Source organism: Triturus cristatus, chromosome 8 (assembly GCF_964204655.1).
Source record: "Triturus cristatus chromosome 8, aTriCri1.1, whole genome shotgun sequence".
Classification (NCBI taxonomy): domain Eukaryota; kingdom Metazoa; phylum Chordata; class Amphibia; order Caudata; family Salamandridae; genus Triturus; species Triturus cristatus.
Genome location: NC_140591.1, coordinates 1,668,827,956 through 1,668,851,277, shown reverse-complemented (window position 1 = coordinate 1,668,851,277; position 23,322 = coordinate 1,668,827,956). Strand labels below are relative to the sequence as shown.

The following is a 23,322-nucleotide window of genomic DNA, read 5'->3' as shown; positions in this document are numbered from 1 at the left end:
CCAACTAGCCCCTTGGGTCACTTTAAAAGTCCTGGGTTCAAGCAGAGCTGGAGGTCCTAAGCAGCAGGACAGGCTTCTGAGAAGAACACGGGGCAGGCTTCACTTATCAGGGCAGTCCTTTTAGAGTGCAGGGGAGTATTCTTCTACTGTACACAGCAGGCTACAGGAAGCAGAACAGTCCTCTGAGACTCCTTTTGCAGGTTCAAATATAAATTGAAGAGTGGGTCTGAGAGTCCTATTTTAATACCTGGTGGAAGTTTTGAAGTGAAAGAAACTTCCGGATTTTTCTCCCCATAGAAGTGTCTGACATTTCCTGCCTCTCTGCCCTTGTCCTAGGATGTCTGGAGTCACAGAAGCCTAGTGTGTAGTTATTTGTCCATGTGCTAAGGCAGCTCCCATGAAATGCAAGTAGGGCTGCCAGAGTGGCACATCCTGCCACTCCTCAGTTTTCCTGTTGTGTGTCTCTCTGTAAGGAATAAACTAAGACCAACTTCCAATTACACCTAGTCATCTGATCCAGGAACATGCTGCAGGCACCATATAGCTAGCATAGGAAGATGCCAACTTTCTAAAAATGTAATTTTCAGAATTGTGAAATCCAACGTTGTCAATGAAGAGGATTCTACATCACAATTCCTTATGCACCAAACATGACATTTCTACCTGTTCCCAAACAAATGTTATCCCTTATCAAATGTAATGAGGCAACCACATTTTATCCTATGGGAGAGGTAGGCTGCTCTGTAGTAAAACATTACTTTAGTAGTATTTCAATACCAGGACATGCACAACTTAAAAGTACACGTCCAGCGTTTTAAATACAGTGCACCGTCCCAATGGGCTGTTTGGGGTCTACCCCAGGGGTAACTTATATGTTTCAAAAAGGGAGTCCTAGACTTGGTAAAGGGTTTTTTTCCCCAAGTCGAACTGGCAGTTTAACACTGCTCTACAGGCTGAAAATGTCAGGCTGAGACATGTTTGAAAGACTACTGAAGTGTTTGGCACACTAAGTGCTGCAAGTCTACTAGAAGCATCTAATTTTCAGGCCCTGGGTATATGGTATGCCTCATTACTAGGGGCTTGTAAGTAAATTTAATATGCCAATCAGGTGTATAACACTTTTACCAGGTTTTAGCTAGGAAGCACTTCAGCACAGGTTAGCAGTGGTAATGTGCACAGACGCTTAAGACTGACAAATAGGAATTCAGTAAAAACAGGAGAGGGGAAGGCAAAATGTTTGAGGGCAGACCACACTGAGGCCGATAGGTCTAACAGGGCCTGTGTGCCTGCGCCCATTCTCAGCACTGGAGATCAGGCAGCTCCTAGAACTGCTTTGAATGAGTTTGGAGAATGCCTCTCTTTAACTTGTTTTGAGAGGTACCTTGGAGTCTTCATCCCTGGGGTGACTTGGAGTATGTTTGAGTGTCTGCACCCTTTCAAAAGGAGCAAGGAACTTGATTTTAAATGTTTCATTACAAGAATTTTTTTATTTTTATTGCAAACATAGCACACAATAAAATTAAAACATTAAATGATATCACCATCTAATACAATATTTATTTTAAAAAAAGATAACTATTGCACATCATTGTAATTAAACAGGGAAGTGCTTCCTAGGGGGCAGCCATTGCCCCAAAAGGTATGGAAATTGAGATCATGTTTATAATGTACATCAGAGGTAAATATGATCATTGATATAGAAAACCAAGTTACTGTTGAACTTGAATTACTGTAAATAAAGATATAGCTTAAACATGCAAGGATATTTAAAAAGGATATAGAAAGGACAGAAAGAAAAATGTGCAAAGTGAAGTATTGAGTCATCAGCCCTGGCACTGGAATGCACTTCTCTGCAGAGGGGCAAGTGTAATCAAACAAAATGACATCACTCACAGTACAAAAGAGCCAGGGGGTGAAGAAGTCAGATCCATTGATCCCATGGTGTATGTTGAGGTGGGTAGAAACAAAATGTAAATGACACCTGAACAGACCACTGATTGTAGAGGGTTGATGCAAAGATATTGTATGAAGTTATATATCTATTTTTATTTATGATTTGTATTTATTGTGTGATGCTGAAGATGTGGCCTCTGAGCCACAGCTACAAATGTAACTGCAGTCTAAGACACAGAGCACCAGGACAAGTTGCCATTTTCAAATCGTTTTTGGCAGCACCATTTGTAGGAAATACCTTTGATTTGTAGGAAACACCCATGAGTACCTTTGATTTATGAATATTTTTATTTGCAGTTCTTAATGCCGCACTATGCCATCAAACGGCCACAGTGGTACAAGGGGGTGAGTTGAGAGTCAGAGAATTACCAGCAGAAATTCAGGTAGTTAGGAGTCCAATTTATTGTGGGACTAAGATCCATCTTCGCTACTCTTCCCTGTCCACCCCTTTATTGACGTGCTTTCTGCAGCGGCACTACTTCCTGTTTGTCATGACTACTTTGTGCCTCTACTGTAACACTACTGTGTATGCAGAAAAACAATCCCACACGTTGAATAAAAGATTATATTTCCTGCTACCCAGAAAAATGTGGGTTATAGCTTTCACATATTGATACAAAAAAACATCTGAAACCTTTGATGAATTTTTTTTTATGAAAGTGCCAGATGGCCAGTATTCCATTTGACATGTGTAATATTCACAATAAATGAACACAAACTCCAATGCCCCAAAGACCATGATGTGTTAATATGAGAGGAAGGCACTCTTTCCCAATAAACCGCCCAACAGCCACATCTGTAGCAACCTGTCATCGAACTGTGGTCTTTTTCTCAAAGCCTGCTGAGTATGTTATAGCTTTTCTATTTGCCTGCGTAGGAGTTGAAATATTTGTCATTACCTGATGTCATCAATCACATACTCTTTTGACCCCACAGGTTTGCCAATCGCTTTTACCGGGACCTGCTGGCCATGCTTTTTGCCATTGAGGAAATTAATCACACCCCTGACCTGTTATCAAACATTACTTTGGGTTTCCGGATCTTCGATTCCTGCACCTCTCAAAATAGGGCCATTCAAGGGCTCTTACAAGTGCTCTCAGGGAAGTCTGACCCAATGCCGGGGTACAACTGCAATTTAAAATCAATACCAGTAGGACTTGTTGGAGAAATGCTGTCATCCACGTCTCTTCCACTAGCCAGAATTTCAGGACCTTTCCATTTCCCCATGGTAAGCAGGGTGCATGGAGCAGCTGAATAGATCATTTCATGACTGGATGGAATAATCGTGGCAGATACAACCCAAACAGAGAACTTGCAGGTCACCATAGAGCTCCCTTTCATAGAAATATATGTGGGTGTTCAAGTGTAGACCTTCTTAAAAGGGTGTTTAGCCAAAATATCAAGTTTTAAATTTCGACCTACGATAATATCGTGTTTTTAATATCGTAGGTACAGAATATCGAAGTCAAGAATATCGACGGACAGAATATCGATCCCAAGGTAAGTAATATCAAAGTTAATAATATCGAGGTAATTAATTTCGATGTAAGTAATATCGTAAGTAAAAATTTCGATGTCAATAATATCGATATTTATTTAGTGTAATGTCATTTAATATGTATTTTATTTGTATGTTAAAGATAATTGTAATGTATTTTAATACATTTAAAAATAAATGTTTAGAGATTAATAATTATTTTAAATTTAATTTATCATTTTAGTATCAGAGCGGGTTGTGGGTTTATAGGGGAATAGGGTGGGAAGTAATTTAATTATAATTAATGAATTAATATGTGTTGTTTAATTGGTATTTATGATTAATTAATTGGTATTAATTAATAATTGGTAATTAATTGATTAATTAATTGTTAATTAATTATTAATTGTAAAAATATTTTATTAATTGGTTAATTATATACATTATAATTAGTTTATTATTAATATTTATTTATTGTTATTGTTAATTAATTAATTGTTAATTAGAAATTAATTGGTGATTTAATTTTATTAAGTGATTAATTGATAATTAAAATAATTATGTGAATTTTTATGTGTAGTGTGTTGTGGGTTTATAGGGGAATAGGGTGGGATGTAATTAAAATAAAATAAATAATGATATATTTTATTTATTTGTAATTAATATTAATTAATTGTTATTAGTTAGTTAAATATAGTAAATATAAATAATTTATTATTGTATTTTATTTGTTGTTATTGCTAATTAATGTATTGTTAATTAATAATTAATAGGTGAATATTTGTAATTTCGTAGTTAATATGTATTAATTAGTCAATTAATAACTATATTAATTATAAAGAATGTATTATTAATTGCAAATAAGAGAGAAATTGATATATAAATCTATTGTGTATTTTGTATGCGTAGTGTGTTGTGTGTCAAAGGGGGAATAGTGTGGGATGTAATTTAAATTTATTTATTTAAATATTTATTTTACATAATTGGTATTTAATAATATTTTTTGTTTTAAAACATTGTTAACATGCAATGTTTTTTATAAGAAATTATTGAATTGGTTATAATGTTCATAGAATCACTATGCTATCTAGTGCTTTCACAACTGTTTTACTATCTGGAGTGGGAATAGTAATTTTTACCCCTACGCTATCCAGCGCTTTCCCTACTGTTGCAGTCTCTGGAGTTGGAATAGTAATTTTTACCCCTACGCTATCCAGCGCTTTCCCTACTGTTGCACTCTTTGGAGTTGGAATAGTAATTTTTACCCCTACGCTATCCAACCTTTTCTCTACTCTTGCACTCTTTGGAGTTGGAATAGTAATTTTTACCCTTACGCTATCCAACACTTTCCCTACTATTGCACTCTCTGGAGTGGGAATAGTAAATTTTACCCTTACGCTATCCAACACTTTCCCTACTATTGCACTCTGTGGAGTTGGAATAGTAATTTTTACCCCTACGCTATCCAACGTTTTCCCTACTGTTGCACTCTTTGGAGTTGGAATAGTTATTTGTACCCCTACGCTATCCAACGTTTTCCCTACTGTTGCACTGTCTGGAGTGGGAATAGTAATTTTTACCCTTACGCTATCCAACACTTTCCCTATTATTGCACTCTCTGGAGTGGGAATAGTAATTTTTACCATTACGCTATCCAACACTTTCCCTACTATTGCACTCTCTGGAGTTGGAATAGTAATTTTTACCCCCACGCTATCCAACGCTTTCCCTACTGTTGCACTCTTTGGAGTTGGAATAGTAATTTTTACCCCTATGCTATCAAATGTTTTCCCTACTGTTGCACTCTCGGGAGTTGGAATAGTTATTTTTACCCCTACGCTATCCAACATTTTCCTTACTGTTGTTTATGTTGAAGTTGGACTAATAGTTTTATTGTGTCTGATATTAAATATGTTTTGTAATATTTTAGCTATTGTAATATATAATTAATAATAAAAATTATTCAAATTAAAATTATTGATTATTATTTGCTATATGTAATTATTTAATATTTATTAATGTTATAGTTTTATGTGTATAGATGTATTGGTAATTTAAATAAATATTTAATAATTTATATGTTACAGAAATTATTATTAAAAGTAATTATTAAGTAAGTGTATATATTATATATTATATATATATGTTTAATTAAAGTTTCATTTAATTACATATATTTATTATAAATTTTACATATTATAAAATATATTTAATTATGTTTCTTTGATTTATAAGTATTATTTGGTTTATTTTACATATATTTTTAAACTAAAAAAAAACGATATTTTTGAATTACGATATTTTTGACATCGATATTAAATTATCGATATTTTTGTACTTACCATGTTGTAGATAGGATGTCGATATTCTTGACCACGATATTTTTGTTGCGATATTTTTGTAGGTCGAATTTTTGTCTTTCGAAATTATGTCATACAATCCTTAAAAGCCAACAATTTGAAAGGCATCTAAAACACACAAAAAGGGAGTCTACAACAGAAAATTGGCTCCTATGACTGCTGGGCATGTAGTTGGCTTTTGACACCATAAACCATGACCTCTTCATACAAACCCTAAAATGTAGAACAACTTCTACAGCTGCCTCCTCGAGAGGGAGGTTCCACAAGGAGCAAATGAGAGATATCTCTAGCTCAAATTGTCCACTGGAATTATCTCAGTCAGGGAACAGCTTCCTCTACCTTAAGGTTCTTATGGTACTGCTATTAATGGAAAGTTTTATAAAAAAAAAAACAGGTCACTGGTGTAACCAGACTTGGACCAAAATGTGTGAGCGAGAATTTCTAGTCCGGTGCGATAGAATGTGTCTTCAGTAGAGCTGGAATGCTCTCTCTAGTCTTCAGATCCATGGATCTCTTTGGAGCTGGGTAAACAGCTGATCACTCCTAAGCCAATCCTTTTCAATCTATACTGCTTCACAACCAAGTTTTGCATGAAAGTGACACACTTCATATTTTGGGGGCGTGCTATGTGACAGCACAACTATCTCAGAGTTTCAAGCAACTGAAATACAAAACCGTGATCCCTGTCTGAAATATATGGATCTCTCTTTTGCTCACCAACTCCAGCCATTGCCCTTCTCCCATAAGTGACCACTTGATCTAGGCCTCCTAATGTATGTGATTCCACAGGGGTTGGAAGGATCAATTCCAATGAATGAATTATGAACTGCAGGGCTGGCTTTAGTGCTGGGGTGCCCAGCACGACAATATCGTGTGTGCCCCTCCATCAACTCCTTCTACACGGATTCCCTCACTCCCTCCTTCCAACAGTACTCCTTACCCTCTGTCACATACATTTAATGAATTTTAGAGCACTACATATAACAGTTTAGGGTGTCAGAGCACTTCACATTACAAACACACACATTATACAGACAAAAGGAATCATACATGTGTAAATCAGTCTATAGGAAATGTTGCATAACACAATGAGGATTGCAACATGAGTGAACCACATGTCATTCATGCTGGTAGCCAGTAAGAGTTCTTGGTCTGGAGAAGCACAAACTCAGGATTTAAAACATACCACAGTGGCTTTACTAATAAAAATGTATTTCTACCCAAACATTTTTAGCAGCAATAGAATAATGAAAGCCTGGGGGGAAAAAATCACGTTCTAACATATTGGATGTAGCTCTTTTATGACAATTCATAGCTTACTGTGCTATATTAGGATCGTAACTGATGAACTAGAAGTAATTGAAGGATCTCTGTCACAAAGACAGAAATCTACTGAGATAGCCACATAAAATACAGCTTAGTGATCTGCATGGTGCTGGTTATTTGCAGTAGGCACATTAACCCTCTGCACTATGATGAGTCCAAACTGTTCCTAGACAAGACTCCATCTTTCGCAAGTAATAACAATAATCACCAGAGTTATCTTGACATTTTTTATTGTTGCCTGAAAACTGCTGGACACACAAGGAACTCTGCAGCAGGTGCTTCTAAACCTGTAGTTTATTTCTATTATTTCCAAACACAGCACCCACCGAGGTCAGCACCAGGTGTGGCTGCATTGGTCACACCATCCTAAAGACTGCCTTGATGACCTGGAGTGCCCTCCTCAAACACTGATGTCTCAGTAGGCAGCACCACAGGCTTTTCATCCCAGTTCAGGTCATTGTGAGGTCAGTCATTTGAAAAAGTATCTCGTAGGCAAAACTAAAATGTGTGAATAAGGTGGGATCGCAGTCAGAAGAGAGGATGCCTTCCTTAGTCCACTTTAGTAGAATCCAGGCAGAGCACATTTCATATTCCAAAAATGTTCTAAATGTAATGGTAAATGGGGAATTAACTTCAAGACTACAGTGAGGTGTATCTGTACACTGCTTATGCATTCCTGTCAAAAGTGATCAATATACATAGTGGGAATATTTCCTGCCATACTCCAGCTGGACAGTTGTGATGCTGGAGAGACACTTTGGAGAATCAAAATGGTACTCCTTTTTAATGGAGCCAAGGTACAGTGCCATCGACCTACAGGGAGAAACATGGTCCTTTGCTCGTCTCTTTCCAGATCTTAGGAAATGAAGACTTGCCATAATTTCATAGATGACATTAATTATTAATCTAGAAGTGATGCTGTAACATAATGATCCTTTATTTAGTTTTAAGCCTATACTGGAGACGATGCAGCTTCTTAAACCTGATAATACTGGAATGCTGCCTTTAAAACCCACAGACTTAGAATTAGTCATAAACAGGTCATTACAGAATCTGAACACTGAGAATGGTATGGTAGGTCTAGTATCATTACTGATGACTGTGATATTGATGTCATTCAAATCATCAGCTTAAAACTCTAGAGAACATAGCGCACTTGGTAGACTAATGTATAAATCAGTCAGTCAAAGCTCTTTATTTCGGTGAGATACCATAAAAGAAACAAAGATTCAAGATAAGCTTCACACATGTCGATAGGGGGACAATACAATACGTATGATAAGACTTGACAATGCAGTTAAAACTGACAATCTATAAAAAGTTAAATAGCGAACAATAAAAATTTAAAAACAACAGATATCTTGCAATACAAGCTTACATCATGGAGTCTTATCAACAAAGGAAAAGTTAATGTACAAAATTGAAAAGGTCCCTTATCTAAAGTGCATGTGCATTGGTTAAAATAATACAATTATAATCAACACACAATTATATAAGAAGCAATTATAAAACCAGTCATGACAATGAAAACAATTGGGTGGCAATCGAAAATGTACATTAAAAAGGAAATTAAAATGACTCCTTACATCTTGAAGTTAGATGGCCAGAAAGGTACTTACAAAGACAGGGGATCATGTAAGCCATTGTCAGTGGTTGGCCGGGGTGCTGTCTGTGCCCTCCTTCTGATCGCCCATGAGTGGCCTAAAAGCTTTGCAGTTGCACACACGAATAGTTGTCTTGCATCAGATTTCAGTATGCACATCGTCTCTCCAGAGTCTCCGGTGCCAAGTTGCCTACATACAGGAGTCCAGCAAAACACACAAGATGATGGACGGAATGTTGCACAATGGCAAAACATTCACCCCCAGTCACAGATCTGGGTTTAATCCATCGTTATTTTGCTCACCACACCACCCCAGTTCAGACATGACCATTTGCAAATCAGTCTTGACCCTGTGCCTCATGGGAACAGTCCTGCCCGAACTGCCAAGCCATGTCTTCCTTGGACCGGAATCAAGCATCCTAGGACCGGTTTATGGCTATCAGCCATCATCAGCCAGGATAGCTTGATTCCAGTGGCGTAGTGAGCACGGGACCCACGTCTGGGCATACCCTTCCCACATAGGGTGAACAGCAAAACACACAAGATGATGGACGGAATGTTGCACAATGGCAAAACATTCACCCCCAGTCACAGATCTGGGTTTAATCCATCGTTATTTTGCTCACCACACCACCCCAGTTCAGACATGACCATTTGCAAATCAGTCTGACAATGACAGGGTGTCCAAACAAATGTTCAAATGGGCTGTAATCAACCCCCTTTTGAGGCACCTCCCTGTATGTAAATAAAACGCAGGGCAAGAGTAGGTCCCATTTTCGCCTAAGCTTCTCTGGGAGTCCTTTAATCATGCCCTTTAAGGTTTTGTTGAATCTCTCAACTAAACCATTACATTGTGGGTGATAGGATGTGGTGAACTTGTAGTTCACTCCACACTCCCTCCACATAGCAGTCAAGTTACTAGACATGAAGTTTGCAACCCTGTCAGATACTACCTCCTTAGGAAAGCCTACTCTTGAGAACACACTCAAGAGAGCTCTTGCCACTACAAGTCCTGTAGTGGTCCTTAGGGGAATTGCCTCTTGGTACCTGGCGGCATTATCCACCACCACCAGTATAAATCTGTGCCCAGATGCTGTTTGAGGATCCATGGGACCAACAATGTCAATCCCAACCCTCTCAAAGGGCACCCTCACCACAGGTAGTGGTATCAGGGGGGCCTTTGTAGTGCCACCTGCTTTGCCACTGGCTTGGCAGGTTACACAGGAGCGACAAAACTCCTTTGTGTCTTCTGACATGTGGGGCCAGTGAAAGTGAGGAACAATTATGTCCCAAGTCTTGTTCTGGCCCAGGTGTCCTGCTAGGGGAATATCATGGGCTAGTGTCAAGAGGAAACCCCTAAACTTCAGAGGTATAACCAACCTCCTGGATGCACCAGTCTTAGGGTCTCTACTCTCTGAGTATAGGAGTCCATCATCCCAATAAACATTATGGGTGCCACTAGCATTACTAGCAGCCTCATCAGCAGCATGCTGTCAGAGGGGTTCAAGAGAGGGGCAGGTTTTCTGCTCTTGTCTCAGATCAGACCTGGAAGGGCCCCCTGTCCCCAAGAACTCAACCTGGTCAGGTCCAAGCTCCTCTGGGACAGTTCCTTCTTCAGGCTCAAGATCATCTCCCTGAGGAGACTGATCAGCATTCTGAGTCAGGTGGGAAGGCTCTGCCTTAACCCTACTGCTCTTCCTCTTGTGAGGCACCTGGTCCATTATTCAAGAATCCAGGGCCTGTCCAGTTTGAGACATTTTTGCCAATGACTTGGTCACAGCAAAGACATGTGCAGGGATCCCTAACATTTCTGCAAGTGTCCTGAGCTCCACTTCAGCCCAAGCTGAAGTCTCTAGATCATTGCCAAGCAAGCACTGTACTGGTAGGTCTGCACTTACCACAACCTTCTTAAGGCCAGTTACCCCTCCCCAGGAGAAGTTATCAACTCCCAGAGAATGGTCTGTTCTGACATTGCTAGCATTGGTCACTTGGTACATTTCACCAAGTATAATCTGCCCAGGATCCACAAGATCTTTTGTCACCATTGTGATACTTGCTCCTATGTCCCTGAATGCCCAAGCTTCTACTCCATTTATTAAAGGCTGCTGTCTGTATTTGTCCAAGTTACTGGGACTCACAAAGGGGGACATACCCATGCCCCCATCACTGACAAGCACAGCCTGAGTTGGTGATCTGATTAGGCCAGAGTCCATCTCAGAACCCAGGGTCAACCCTACTACACCCTTATTCTGTGTATTCCCACCACCAATTGTGACTGCAATAGGGGGAGCAGGTGCCTTAGGGGCATTGGTGGTGGCTGGAGTAGTTTCTTAAGGCCTAGGTGTAGTCACTGGTCCAGTGAGTTTTCTGCATACAGATTTTGCACCAAGGTTTCTTTTGGCCTTTGCCCTTACTTGGCCGTGACTCCCCATTAGAAGAAGATTTTGGGGGCCCTTGAGAAGACTTCTGGTCTTGGCCCTTGTCCCCACCCTTGTCAGAGTTCTTAGAATCTTGCTTCTTAGGGTCACCACCTTGGTTCTGTACCTTCTGCCTCACCCTGGTTCTGACCCATTTGTCTGCCTTCTTTCCCAATTATTGGGGAGAGGTCAGATCAGAGTCTACCAGGTACTGGTGCAACAGCTGATTTTGACAGTTATTAAGAATCTGCTCCCTCATTATCAGATTATACAATCCTTTGAAGTCACACACTTTACTGCCGAATAACCAACCTTCCAGAGCCTTAGCAGCACAGTCAACAAAGTCAACCCAGTCTTGATTTTGTGCTTTTTGGATGTCTCTGAACTTTAACCTGCATTGTTTAGTGGTTAGGCCAAACCCATCTATCAGTGCACTTTTCAAGACTTTGTAATCATCAGCACCCTCTTCTCTTACAGTGAGGAGCTTGTCTCTACCTTTGTCTGCAAAGGAGAGCCATAAGATTGCTGCCCACTGACCTTGAGGGACCTTCTGTACTTCACAGGCCCTCTCCAAGGCAGTTATCCATTTGTGGATGTCATCCCCACTCTGGTAGGGAGGGACAATCTTACTTAGGTTTCTATGGTCATAAGACCTCTCACTATCTCTAGGGAAATTTCTGCCACCAAGGGACTCGAGTCCTTCCTTTTTACTAGCTCGTTAGAGCTCTAGGGCTTCCCTATCTAAGGCCATCAGCTGCTTTCTGAGGTTGAACGTGTCTTGCTCATACTTCAGCAGTCTCTCTCTCCTCTCCTGGGAGGTTTCCCTCCCTCTGTGAGAAGAGACAGAAGTTCCTATAGAGGAGACAGACTAGATAGATCACAATGACAGAGATCTATCCCTTCTAGCCCTGTTGTCAGGCCTACCTGGAGGAATAAAGGAAGGAGCATTATTGTCATCCTCCTCATCCTCATCCAGGAGATCTGTGTTCACCAGAGTCTGGTCATTGTCACCAGTCTGGTCAGCATTATAGATAGGGTCAGGGGAATTGTTAACCCTAGGCCCACCCTCACCTGCTGTCCCACCCACACTGTCTACCTCATCAGGCCCACTAGGCCCTGTGATATCATCCAGCTTAAGTATCTTTATGAGATGCTGGGTGGATGGACTTTTGCCTGTCTTCAGCTTCCTAATGGAACATAAGGCCCTTAGCTGAGCAAAGGAGAGATCCTCATATTGATAGGGAAGGAGCTCACTGGTCCCTGGTAGGGACCCACTGGTTCCTGGCTGGTTAGACATTACTAATGTGGTGTGGTGTATTGCTTTACCTACACTAGTGTGGCCTACTAAACTCTCTTGAGTTGTAGAAAGAGTGTGCTATACCTTGACACACAACTCTGAGTTCAGTAGAACTTACTGTAGCTAAACTTGATATTATATGTACCTCAGGTACCTTTAGTGGTTTTCAATTAATCAATTCAATTGAGATTATCTAGTAAAACAATGGCAAGCTGGAATCCCACACGCTGCACACCAATGTGAGAAGGTGGCCTGATATATGCTGTCCACTAGTTCTAGTGGGCAACTTGTATCAGTCCAAACAACCCCTTATGGTGATAGGTTAAAGACAACATTTATTGAAAGCTATCCTAGAGGTAGCTATGGAGAGCAGCCTTCAGGCTAAGTCTTGAAGGAATGTAAAGCAGCTTGTTTTACCAGTCTATAATCTCTTGAATGAGCCAATGAAAGGACAACCACACCAGGTATATATTTAAAATATATGTATTTAGGCTAACACACACCCCTCTAGTCTCTTTATGAGACTGAAGTTCGAAGTACTTAACTTACAAGTGAGCAAGCATCAGTAATAGCACAAATACACGTTTGGACCCTAGGGGCGTACCAAACCATATACCAAAAAAGTGGTATAAGAACCACGACTGAACTAGACACAAGGCCTAGAGCCTGTAGAATCGCTGGTACCCCAAGGAACCACCCAAGGTAGTGACACAGGGGACCCACGGGGACTGTCTGCAGTGTGTGAACACAACCGCGGGTTCCCGTTATCTTCTATGGGCAATGTCGCGGTTGGAAATTTAAAGATTAGGGACACTTAGAATTGAGTCAGGACCAAACCCTTTTGGACTTAGGAAGTCCTAGGGCTAGCACCCACGGGAGTACCGTAGTACTCAAGTTACTTCACCCAGTGAAGCCGGCTGCATAGGTGTCTTTTGGTGTTGGGTCACGTCGTCGATTTCAATCGGAGCCTGCAAAAACTGCTGCTGCCGTGAAGAGGAGACGTGTCCGATGAGATCCAAATCTGGATCAGGGATGGAAGTAACCTGAAAGCAGAGGGGACAGAGTCTGGGTCACTAACCAGTAACCGAGGGCAGGATGGACCAATGCCCACAGATGTCGGGTGCTTCAGGTGAGTTGATGGGTGTCTTGACTCTTCAGCCACGAGGTCCAGGAGGCGTCAAGGAAGTCCATGAGCCGAATTCTAGCTGTCCCACAAAGTCTGTCGAGTGCTGCGGTGTCGGCGACCAGATTTGACCCAACAAGCCTTGGCAACAGCAAGTCACTGGAATTCAGAGAAAGGACTGCGGTGCAGACCAGCAAGGTCTAAGAGACTCACCCAGCAAGGGTAAATCAGGGCACATCTGGAGCAACCAGGAAAGCCCAAGCAGAAGAGGAGCTGCCTTCGTGGGGACCTGCTAGCCAACGGGTTAGTGACCGCGAAGGAGCCTCAAGCAGTCACACTTGAAACTGGCCCACGGGTCACTTGTGGAGTGGAGGCCAGCAATCTTCGGTGCAGGATGTGCTCAAGGCTAGGGCTACTAGGAGCCCAAAACACAACTTCGAGGAAGCCCAGAAAGATGCTGTTGTTGCAAAAGATCACGTTTTCCAGGGGTTACGTTTCCACGTCACCCACGATAGTCACGGGCCTCAGCATTGCTGGGGTCTCAGGGTAGCCTCGAGGAAGTCTGGAAATCCACCTCTGGTGATGCAAAGACTTCAGCGTCTGGCAGGAGCTTCAGAGATGCAGACCGGTCTGTTGCTTCTTTGGTGCCAGCCAAGCAGGGGAGTCACTCCTTGACCCCAAGGGAGATTTCTTCAGTCTTCTAGTCTGGATAGAACGTCGAAGGTCCAGGATGTATGTTGCAGAGTTTCGTCCAGGGTAATCTAAAGTCCTGAGGACTGGATTCCTATACTTATACTGTGTTGAGGGGATAGACTAACTCTAAGGCCCCACCATGGGTGGGCCTGGAAGGAGGGGTGGTTACACCCATTTTCTTTGTCCAGTTGCACGCCACAGCAGGGGCAGGTAGCCCCTGCAACCGGTTTGAACTGGACTATGCACAGGGACACCAAATGTGCCCCCAGTGCAGGACTTCAAAGCACCAGAGAGTGCTCCAGCCCAGCCCCAATAAACATCTTCCTGTCTGGGGAGGTGGTTACACCCACTTCGACAGGAAACCTATTGTCCAGGCCTCCCCTGCCGGAGTTTCGGTCAGCAGCAGAAGGCCAGACCCGTGTCTGTGGCAGAGGCATCCAGTTTGTGATGCCAGGGCTCAGGAAAGTCCTACCGGGTTTGACCAGTGTGAACATGTCTCTCCCTCTAGAAGGGTGGAATGCTACCCCCGCCGCCGAAACTGGTGGTGGGTTAGTATTCCAAAGCGTTTGACACCAAACTCGACATGTTTTGATGCAGCCATTCCAAAGTTAGCATTTACCGTGAGGTTATAATGCACTTAAGAGTATATGTATGGCTGTATCACAGAACAGCCATAAGGAAGTATTTCCGAAAGCTGCAGAGCGGCTCAGCTCATGCTTGGGCACCCTCTCACACAAAACCAATCACTCTGCCTTCAGGATTGTCCAGGCCTGCCATAGGAGTGACTTATAGGTTTATATGTGTCTGTATATATGTGTGGATATAGGTAGCCTATACCACTGTAAGGGGTGCAAGCACACCCTTACCCAGGCTGCAGAAGCAGACCTGTGGTGCCATTTTGGAGTGCTTCCCAAGGGTGACATAATACTTGCTTCAGCCCCTGGTAGGCCTCTGAGGTACCTATGCCCTAGGTACATAGTAAACCTTATACTAGTGGCTCATAAGGCACTCCAGAATCCAATTAGATATGTACCTAATGTACATGGAAACCATTTTAGAGAGGAAGCAGCTAGGCTGTGGTCCTGATTAGCAGGGCCACAGCCAGACTAAGGTCGAAAAACAGTGAAACACCAGAAAAAAGTGGGGGTACCCATGTGAAGCAGATCCTACTCTCCTACATAGCCTATGTGCTAGAGTTAGGGAGTTCAGCTGGAGGGCTGCTTCTAACCACTTCTTCATTGGGGGTAGCTCCAAAGATGGAACCGACCACTTGTTATCCTCTCATTAACTTCTAGGATATCTTCCCAATCGAGGGTCTTGAAAGATACATTAAAGTCACCTCCCACGATTAAGGGGTAAGCAACCTGTTTTGCATCCAATACCTCATCTAAGGCCTGCAGGGTAGGTGATCTGCCTGCTCTTAGTCTCCTTGCACAGATGTTAAAAATGTCTATGGACTGGCCAAGTGGGCCTTTGAGTCTAACCCAAAGGATATCACAGTTGTTGGTAGGGAGCTCCTCAAAAGCACAGCTTAGTGCAATGCTAATCAAAATGAGGAGCCCTCCAGGGGGGCGGCCATGTTTTGAGGGGATTTCCGGTTTATAAAAAGTTGCGAAGCCTAGGATAAAAGTGGGGGTCAGGCTCCAGGTTTTCTGCAGGATGCAAATCTCATGTTGGTTAATGAACTCAAGCCAAAGCGGGCGATCTGTTTTTCCCCTTATGCCCAACACATTCCATGATGCTATTTTTAGTTTCCTTGCATCTAAGAGGAGTGATGGATTGGGAGTGGTAGGTGATGTGGAAGGTTGGGCCATATGGCTGGTCTAGTGTGTACGTGTAATCATAACACCAGCCTGATCGTCATCTCTCAATGGTGAGGGAAAATGAGCGTGTAGGGGAAGGTGGGTGCTAAAGGGCACTGGCTTCTGGGCCCGTGTGCATCAAAGGGAAGGTAACATCTTGATCAGTGTTGGAGGGACACACACATTGCCATGGGGACTCTAGTGTGAGTCAGTCATTATGCAAAAGAGGTGCAAGTAATATATCTCTAAGTGGTGCTGCTACCGTCTTGGGAGTAGCCACAGATGGAGGGATGTTCAGTTTCAGTTGAATGATGGTGGGGAAAGAAGGGTAAGATCTGGCTACCAAAGCGACTAGATTATGCACTAGGTTTTCACTTGTGAGGGTGAGTTCTACTGCGTCAACAGTGCTATTATTCAGGACGCATCTTCTTACCCTCAAGATATCGTCCCTTATCACTGATCGACAGCCCCTTACATGCCTGATCCAGTGAAAAACTTTGTTCTTAAGGGCCTCCCCAGACTCATGTTTGTTGTTGCAATCAGCTTTAGGGACATTGGTCATATAGATGGTACACTAGGGGACATAATGGGGGATTAGGCGGGGCAGAAGAAGTTGGAACGCCTCACTGTGGCCTGTGATCTGGTGGAATGGTTCTTTTGCTATGGCCCACTCATCCCCCTAATATTTCCTCTGGGGCCATCTTGATATTTATTATGTGGGGGTGGCATATTGCGGGTGTCCCCTTCTCGATGGCCAGAATTGCAGGGTTGGTGATTGGAGTGTTGCATGGTGTTCGTGAATTACGGGTAGAAATCTGGTTTGATTTCATGAACATGCTTGTACCCAGGAGACCCATGGGTGGTGCTGTTTCCATGCTGCTATGATCTGCAACTATACGATATAGTTTGGAAATAGGAGTGTTCAAAGCCCCTATTGTTTATTTAAGAGCTAAGAATTCCCTCTGGAGTTCGAAGTTAGTTGTTGAAATTTCGGTGCCCACCACCCTGCAGTTGCCATGGTAAGGGGTAGTGTTCACCCCGCCAGGTGCTATGCCCGAGAATCCCGAGCTCTCCATGTGAGAAGGTGTTAGAATCCGGGGTCTCTGGTTGGGGCAGCTGTATTGGGCTTGATTGTCTGTTCTGCGAGGGGTGCAAATCTGTTGCTCAAAATTAGATCTGCTGAGGTCCCATTTTGCATTTCACTGTGGTTACTCTGGGGGCCAGTAGAGGGTGCATCAGTATAATCAGGGGCTTTAGATGGTCGTTTGTTGCTGTCGGCCTTTTTAACCAAGCTTAGAATACTACTAGGGCTGAGCTGGTGAGTGGTGTGGCAGAGGGAGTGGAGGATTGGGGGACCTTAGGGGAAGGTACAGTTGCCATGAGCAAACCTTGCAATCATTTAATAAAATATATTTTCGGTCTAGCACGCTTCCCCCGCATTTGCTATCCCTCTCAGGGCTGGGGATAAAGTTGCGAGTCCGTTTATTGGTCTTTTTCTTTCGGACACCTCCCACCCCTCCCTCAATAATTTTCCTTTTTCCTGTTTGCACAAAGCTGGTTGGTTAGTACTGGAAGGGCGGTATGGGGCTAGATGTATTCAAACACAGTCACAGTACCTTAACCCCTTCGGTGCTCATGACGGAATGGTTCCGTCATGACCCACGGTTGAGCTGTGCTCATGACGGAACCATTCCGTCATGACCACGCCCGCGCAAGATTCCGCCAGCACAGCGGCGGAATCTGCGCAGCATCGAAGGGGTTAATGTGAGGAGAAAACCATAGTCTGGGTGCCTTAAGTTGGAAGTGGCAGATGGGTGGTCCAGCTTCCTCCGGGCTCTGATGGGCGCAGACTGGCCTTCTCTTGGCCCAGCCTTCGTCCGGGTGTGTCCCGCACTGTGGGAGTGTTGTGTCCTTTTTCTGTACCTCCAGGTGCAGCAGGAGATCGTCAGCAGCCTCTCTTGCCATAAAGGGTACAGGGCAGTATAGTCCTCTGGCCCCGGTAGCTCTCTGGTTGTGTCCAATGCTTCGGGAGTGCAGTGCCCTTTTTCAGTGCCTCCAGGCAGAGCAGAAGATCATTGGCGGCCTCTCTTGTCACAAAGGGTGCTGGGCAGTGTAGTCTTTTGGCCCCGGTGGCTCTCTGATTGCGTCCTGTGCTGCAAGAGTGTTGTGCTCTTTTTCTGCACCTCCAGGCACAGGAGGAGATAGTCAGTGGCCTCTCTTGCCACAAAGGGTGCTGGGCAGTGTAGTCCTCTGGCCCCGGTGGCTCTATGGTTATGTACCGCACTCCTGGAGTGTTGTACTCTTTTTCTGCGCCTCCAGGCGCAGCAGGAGATCATCGGCAGACTCTCTTGCCGCAAAGGATGATGGACAGTGTAGTCCTCTGGCCCCGGTGGCTCTCTGTTTGAGTATGTATGTATAAATCATTACACTATATTCTGAATGTAGTATTTCACATTTGTTTATTTATTTGATATATTTTTGAGTTTTATATAGTGCTAGTTTGACCCGATGTAATAGAGTGCTTTACATGTTAGATTAATACGTTTACTTGAGCTACAGGTGGAGATAAGTAAGGTTCAAATCAGTCAGCTTAAAAGTAAAGAACTATACAACAATAAGGTAGTAAAAACAGTCTGAAAAGTATATAACAATATAGCATTAATGACATGACTTTAGAGCAAGATTAAAGAGTGAATGAGTCAGGCGACTACCTCGAAGGATCCCGGCGATGTGGGTTGGATCTTTGAGAAACATGGATCAGCTTGTGAGTGTGTTGAAGGGGTTCTTACACAGTAGAGATTTGTGATCCTGTTTGAACCAAGAAAATTAGGGGTTGCAGCGGAGATCCTTATACAATACGTTTCAAACCGTAGGAGCATTTCCTGGGAAAGAGTGCACCTGATATGATTTCGTCTTCACATTTGGTGGTATGAGAAGAACTGAGTTGGAGTTTCTCATCGCCCGCTCTCTTCTTGCCCTCGATAGTTTTTTTTTGGGAGATTTTGTTTAAAGGGGTTTGTGGGTGATACAAGCTGTCTTGAAAATGCATCTTCTTTGAATGGGTTACCAATTGAGATTCTTGAGGGCAGGTAAGATGTGATCAAACCCATTGATTCCCATGTGGAGTCTGGAGGCTGACTTGATAATTGCTCTTAGGAGCACAAGGTGACTTTTCGGAGTTCCTGTGATGATGGCGTTCTGTAGTCAAGTTTCAAGAGGACAAGTGTTTGCATTACTGTCTTAAGATCATCAGGAAGAATAAACGGTTTGATTTTCTTGAGATTTCTTAGTGGGAAGGGCGCTCCTTTGGCTGTGTTGTTGATGTGCTCCTTCATTGACATGTTTTGTCCAGAATGATACCCAAGGACTTTACGGAGTTGGAAAGTGAAAGAGAACAGTTTGGTGCATCAAATATATTAAGCCGTTCTTGGATTGGTAAAAATGTATGTCTTGGGGGAGAGGAGTAGTAGTTCAGTCTTGATGGGGTTCAGCTTTAGGTGGCGGCGTTTAGACATGTTTGTATCTTATTTTGTGTGACATTATGCTGCCAGATGTCTGTGATTGATTTTATTTTGTAGTAGAGTTGTGTGTCATCAGCATATAGGTGATATATGGATTAATATTATATTTTACCCCCGCTTGGTTTAGAATACCTGTGGAGGGTTCGAGGTAGAAATTAAATACGGCTCGAAAGAGGAGTCCTGAGGTACACCTTGTAGAGCTGGTGCATTCTTCAAGAGGAAACTGTTGATTTTTATTGGTTGAGAGTGATGTTTCAGATAGGACGTAAACCATCTGAGGTCTATGCTATTGATAACAGTGTGGTTCTTGAGTGTTTCAAGTAAAGCTGGATGAGTTAGTGTATCAATTTGGATTAGGAGCATAAGTCGCCTTTATTTAGGGATCTATGAATGTCATCTGATATATATTAAGCGTAGCAGTTTCTGTGCTGCAGCCTTTCCTGAATCCTCATTGGAATGTGTTTGTGGATGTTGACTTCATCTATGTGTTGGTTGAGTTGTAGCAGGACACACTTCTCCATACTTTTAGCTAGGGCAGGAAGTCTGGAGACCGGTCAGAGGAAATTGAGATCATCGGGGTATGCCCCTGGTTTTTAGAGAATGGGTCTGACTTGGCCTACTTGGAGGGAGTCAGGTACTTGGCCTCATGAGAGAGAGGCATTGATGATGTTGGTCCAAAACGGGAAATGATACGGTTGATGTTCAGTACTAGGGTTAAGAGGAGGGGATCTGTAGTGTGGGTATGGGCTTCAAATCCATCTGGGTAGGAAATAGAGGGATGGAATCTCATAGAGGACAATGTAAAGACCCTCGTCTACTAAAGTCTATAGTGCCCGCTGGCATTCCTAAATGCAGTGACAGAGCATTCAATTAAGGACCCAGGTGCTTAGTGCAAAACTCTATTATGCAGTGCAAGCACCTGCACAAACTTTAGTAAATGGGAGCCTAATCCTCTTCCCATTCAAATATCTCCCACTTGCCTCGGTTCAAAGAACCAGGAAACAGTAAAGAAGCAGGAGACTTAACGAGGCTGGGCTGGGTTGGTAGGTCTTATTAAACCTACATAAGTAAAATATCAACTTTTTTAAATGTCTTAGTTAGTCTCAGATCAGAAAAACAAGGGAGATGACAGTCTGGAAAGAACGAGTATTAGCAGATTGCATTTCTAATCACAGGATTTTGCCAGGACTTCACTGTCCAGGCTCTACACCAGAATACCCATAGTTGTTGTGGGGAGTAGGGTGCTGCTTAATTCATACATGCTGTTAGAAACTGATTGTGTGAAATTAAATTAAAACTTCTTAAAATCCCTTCCACTACAGATCAGCTATGGGTCACTGCTCTCCACTCTGAGCGACAAGCTACAGTTTCCATCTTTTCTACGCACAGTGCCAAGCAACACCTTCCAGATCATTGCCTTGGCACAGTTAATGAGATTCTTCAGATGGACATGGATTGGGATGATGGTCTCTGACGATGACGTGGGAATGTTGGGGGGACAATCCATAAAAAGATTGATTGAGAAGGATGGGGGCTGTGTTGCATTCATGGAAAAAGTCCACCTAAGCTACTCTATGGCTAAGATCACCAATGTTGTTGAAATTGCCAAGAGACATACTGTGAAAGTAATCATTGTTCACAGCCCTGAGGTCCATGTGAAAAAGGTCATGGAGGTCTTCTTTGCACTGAATGTGACAGATAAAGTCTTTGTCTTCTCAGCATCCTTCACATTTACTCTTGGACTCTTCCCCAGACACACCTGGACACTCTTCAATGGTTCTCTGGCACTAGTCCTCCATTTCTCAAAGATGCCAGGGTTTGAGTGGTTTCTTACCCACCTAAATCCACTGCAAGATTCCAATGATGAATTTATTAAACTCTTCTGGGAGAAAGCTTTCAACTGCAAGTGGCCAGGATCTCAAACAACTGAGATAATGGTGGCGATGGAGACCAATGATAAACAAGTTTCTTGCTCAGAGAACCAGACATTAGATAAAGTGGCAGCTTCTCTTTTTGAATTTTATGATCTCAGTTTCTCCTACCATGCCTACCTCGCAGTCTATGCCTTTGCCCATGCTATGAACTCATTGATGTCCTGTAAACCTGGACAAGGACCGTTCATTAATCGTGATTGTGCTGATATCAATAACTTTCAACCTTGGCAGGTAAATAAGAGATAAGCTTATACATTGCAATAGCTCATGAATGTCTTAATTGCTCAGTTTCATAGAATATGTGAATCATGAAATTTGTTTATAGTGATGCGCCTTTCAACAGCAACATTATTATTAAGGCTTAGCTTGAAATCTAGCTCTTGACATCCTATATTTAGTGAGAAACTCCACTATTGAATTACATGTAAATTTACAATCAGTGAAAATTCCTAAACTTTTATTTCACTAATAACTTTGGCACCTTTTGACGAATTTTCACAAGACCTTACCCAGAATAAGTTTATACACCTTCCAGGAAAGTTTCAGGGTGATCCATCCAGTGGGGGCCTAGGAAATCGAGAGGGGGGGGGGGGGGCAAAACAAGGTTTCCCTGGGGAATTTACGATAGGAATTTTAGGAAGCGTTTCACATAAAAAGAAATGAGCAGCATTACATCAAATTTGGCAGAAAGCTGGATCTTTACTCAAAAACAAGCTTTTTAAAATTTGATGTAAATCTGTCCAGTCATTGTTACGAAATTAAGGTTAAAATATTAATGATATAATGAGAGTTGGTCCTGTGGGAGACCAGCAATTCTCCGGGAGGACCGCACATTCTAAAACTGTTTGGCTGGGAGGGCACTTTTTCCCACTTGCCTTTTTGTACTAGTTCCATGGTGCAGAAGAATCGGATTGTCTGGCTGCGACACAAACAAAGATCCTGTGGCCTCCATTATAAGACATGGGGACTCGGACCTATGTTGTGAAATAAAATAAAAAATGAAGGTCTGAAGGGGCAGGGCAGTGGTACCATGAAACGCTTATAGTTATTGTGGATTTCAAGAGGGCCCACCCAGAACCCCCCCCCCCAACAAATGTTTCACCCGTCTCATGCTACTTCAACTGGATCACACGTGGTCCACAGTGACTCTCTCCGCGCACCTGGAGGATAATGAAAAAAAACATATGTAAAAAAAAGGTCCTGTGGACGCAAGTGATATATAGTCCACTCTCCTCCAGACTCTCAAGCCCCACTAGGAGGCCAAGCCTCACTAATCACATCCTTTGCTCTGTACTGGATCCTTTGAAGTTTGGCGGCCTCTTCTTTACAATCAACGAGACACAAGTGACCAAGCCCCTATAATGCACAGCCTTCACTTTGTAAAGAAGTCTTCATGGAGAGCCCAGTCTCTCCAGAAAACCAGGCCTCCTTTGGTGGTCAAGCCCCTACTACAAACAGCCTTCACACTGTGAAGAACAGCCTTTGCCCTGTGCGCAACTCTTAACAGAGAGCCCACTACTCTCAACCTCAGGGCCCCTTAGTTGGCAAACCCCTATTACCTTCAGCATTTGCACTGTACTCAACCCTTTGCGGGTAGGGGGTGTCTTGTGGCCAATCAACCAGACACAAGTGGAAAGCCCCTGCTGCTCATGGTCTTTGCTCTGCTTATAACCTCTTATGGACAGGCCAGATTCTTTAGATAGCAAAGCTGTTGGAAGCCCACTGAAACCCACACTATTCATTGCTCTGAGGCTCTATCACATATCCTTTTGAGAGGGAGTTTGGGGTAGAAAGTTTTGTTAGGGGCATATTATCA

At 42.9% G+C, this 23,322-nt stretch overlaps 1 protein-coding gene across 1 annotated transcript in view; it reads left to right on the top strand.

Annotated features, from left to right (window-relative positions):
* The window catches only part of LOC146808541 (extracellular calcium-sensing receptor-like), a 69,459-nt gene that overhangs the window by 2,170 nt on the left and 43,967 nt on the right, over positions 1-23,322 (top strand). The window contains exons 2-3 of the mRNA XM_085623991.1: positions 2,890-3,181; positions 20,895-21,737. Of these exons, the coding sequence (XP_085480117.1) occupies positions 2,890-3,181; positions 20,895-21,737 (1,135 nt within the window). The remainder of the gene's footprint in view (positions 1-2,889; positions 3,182-20,894; positions 21,738-23,322) is intronic.